The sequence below is a fragment of the Numida meleagris genome, chromosome 2 (assembly GCF_002078875.1).
Source record: "Numida meleagris isolate 19003 breed g44 Domestic line chromosome 2, NumMel1.0, whole genome shotgun sequence".
In the NCBI taxonomy this organism is placed as follows: Eukaryota; Metazoa; Chordata; class Aves; order Galliformes; family Numididae; genus Numida; species Numida meleagris.
Window position 1 is genome coordinate 7,026,011 of NC_034410.1, and position 2,922 is coordinate 7,028,932.

Genomic DNA, 2,922 nt, shown 5'->3' on the forward strand with positions numbered 1-2,922 from the left:
CCGCCACCGGGGCGGGCGCGGGGCCGGGGGGCTGCCGTCAGCCGGCGGCTGCTGACGCACGGCTCTTCCTCCCGGGGATGAAGACCCCGGCGAAGGGCAGCGCGGAGCGGCGAGGGGCGGCCGGGGGCTCTGCGCGCTCGCGGTAGCACCGAGCACCGAGGAGTCCCGGTGCCCAGCGCGGTGGCATGGACCGCCAGCTCAACATCAGCTGCCTCGGCGGTGCGACGCCGGATGCCAGCAACCGGAGCGGGTCATCCAGCGGGCTGGAGGGTGGCAGGGCACAGCTCTCCGTCTTCAGCGTGCTTGTCCTCACCCTCCTGGCCATGCTGGTGGTGGCCACTTTCCTGTGGAACGGCTTGGTCCTGGCCACCATCTTCCGCGTGCGCACGTTTCATCGGGTGCCCCACAACCTGGTGGCATCCATGGCCATCTCCGACGTGATGGTGGCGGCCCTCGTCATGCCCCTGAGCTTGGTGCATGAGTTGTCGGGGCGGCGGTGGCGCCTGGGTCGCTCGCTGTGTCAGGTGTGGATCTCCTTCGACGTCCTGTGCTGCACCGCCAGCATCTGGAACGTCACTGCCATCGCCCTCGACCGCTACTGGTCCATCACCCGGCACCTGGAGTACACGCTGCGCACCCGGCGCCGAATCTCCAACATCATGATCGCGCTCACCTGGGTGCTCTCCGCCTTCATCTCCCTGGCCCCGCTGCTCTTTGGCTGGGGAGAGACGTACTCAGAGGACAGTGAGGAATGCCAGGTCAGCCAGGAGCCTTCCTACACCATCTTCTCCACCTTCGGGGCCTTCTACCTGCCCCTATGTGTGGTGCTCTTTGTCTACTGGAAGATCTACAAGGCGGCCAAGTTTCGCATCGGATCTCGGAAGAACAACTCCATCACCCCCGTCTCACCAGAAGCCCTGGAGGTAGGTCACCTGGTTTGTGTTTTGCTCTAGGGAACTCTTAGGAGCAGCAAGGAGCTGCTCCGGGGGTGTGAAGGAGTGGGATCCCATCCCAGCTGGTAGGATCAGCTGGTGAGCAAACAGGATTTGAGGAGGTTTTGGATTTACCCATGCAAAACATCTTTCAAATCCTTCTTGGGTTGTGTCAGTTCATCCTGAGCATGGTGATGGTGCACTGTAAAGGTTTCTTGAGGGAAAAGAAGGAAAAGTATTTTGATGGTCTCACCTTCCTTATTAAGAACTCTTCATGTGTTTGGAGAAGGCAAGACTTGTGTGCATGGCATGTGGTTGTGTGCCTGTTTTACCGACCTGATCGTAAACGGGGAAATAATCTTGTGATATGTGAGCAGTTCTACACACACATATGTCCCTGTTGGCCCAGGTCACCCGCAAGAGGGTCACAGCCCCAGCCTCACTCCAGCCTGAGCGTGACGTAGATGGCTTGCGTTTCCCTGTGCCTTGGCTGCATACCTGCTGTGCAGGATCAGCCGGCCGAGACGCATACGGTGCGACTTGTGTTTGTCTTTGGCAGATAAAGGAAGCTGCCCAGCAGCCACAGATGGTCTTCACTGTCCGGCACGCCACAGTTACGTTCCAGACAGACGGAGACACGTGGAGAGAGCAGAAGGAGAGGAGAGCAGCCCTCATGGTGGGCATCCTCATTGGAGTCTTCGTGCTCTGCTGGATCCCCTTCTTCATCACGGAGCTCATCAGCCCACTCTGCTCCTGCGACATCCCGCCCATTTGGAAGAGTATATTTCTATGGCTGGGCTATTCCAATTCCTTTTTTAATCCCCTCATTTACACTGCTTTCAACAAAAACTACAACAATGCCTTCCGGAACCTATTCTTTAGACAGCACTGAGCCAGACAAGCTTTCTCTGCTCCAGGAGGCTATTCTCAACTCCCAGTGGAACCTAACAAACTCCTGAGGAAGCTGAGAACCACGGTCACTGCAGTGATGCTAAGGATGCATCCCCATGGGTACATCCCAGCAGTGGTCCCCATTCCTATGCAGTTGCTATATTTCATGAAGCAGCATGCAAGGATTTCTCTGGCCAGCAGCAAAGCATTCTGCCTCCAGTGCCCCACTCCTCCTTTCACAGTGATGCTCTTGGGACATTGAGGTGGCAGTCATGGTGCAGCAATGGCTTCTGGGAAGGGTTCCTATTTGAAACTCTGGTGTGGCCCACTGCTGGTCTCCCAGAATGTTAATTAACTTTATCCCATGTGCAAAGGTGGGAACCCTCAATGTCAGTGCGGTTGGTGGCTGTGAATGAAACTTGATGTTTACAGCTTGGTTGAACAGACTGTTTGTCATGCCTTTCGCTGGTAGAGATTGTTAAGTGTTTGTATTTGAGAGATAGTCTCCCAGTTAAAGGGTTAAAAGCAGAGTCCCAAGTACAAAGCCCCTTTTCACATGAACAACAGATTGTGCTATTTGCTATTCTGTTCCACATAGCAGGTTTTTTTAAAAAATATTTATTGTGAAAGCTTAATGCATGGTATGCACTGGAATGAGAAATAATGCATGGGAAATCCACCTGTCTCATTGCCTAACTGATAAGCATCTGCTTCAGACTTTTACTTTCCAAAACCCCAGGTGTTCCTGGGCTGTGAATGTTAAACTTTGTGTCCGTGTTTGCCATTCTAAATCACAGATGTATTTTGAGCAGGTGTGGGGCAGGTTTCCTGTAGTTGCAGGTGGTACAAGGAATGTATTTCAGATTTCCTGTCAATGGGGAGCTGTGTATTGGTATTTATGAGTGTGATTCAGGTTTACATGAGTCAAAGCAAAGACCGCACTTAATTTCCATGGGCACTGGACTGCAGACACAGGGCAGTTTTGATGGGCACTGTTTCATTCTGGAAGCAGAACCAACCCATAGATGTGCTTTGCTGTGAGGCCCAGACTTAAATAAGTCTTTTGCCCATCCCTCCTATTCTTCCCCCTCTACAGCTG

General features: G+C 53.7%; 1 protein-coding gene across 1 annotated transcript; it reads left to right on the plus strand.

Moving 5' to 3' along the window:
* HTR5A (5-hydroxytryptamine receptor 5A) lies at positions 186-1,824 on the plus strand. The gene is made up of 2 exons (XM_021385407.1): positions 186-923; positions 1,492-1,824. Exons 1-2 carry the CDS (start codon positions 186-188, stop codon positions 1,822-1,824), a joined length of 1,071 nt encoding a protein of 356 aa, XP_021241082.1.

What these genes read in the sequence shown, in the direction of transcription:
- HTR5A (XM_021385407.1), top strand. Translation starts at nt 186, where the DNA reads ATGGACCGCCAGCTCAACATCAGCTGCCTCGGCGGTGCGACGCCGGAT. An exon ending in TCTCACCAGAAGCCCTGGAG is followed by an intron (nt 924 to 1,491) that starts GTAGGTCACCTG and finishes TGTCTTTGGCAG; the next exon opens with ATAAAGGAAGCTGCCCAGCA.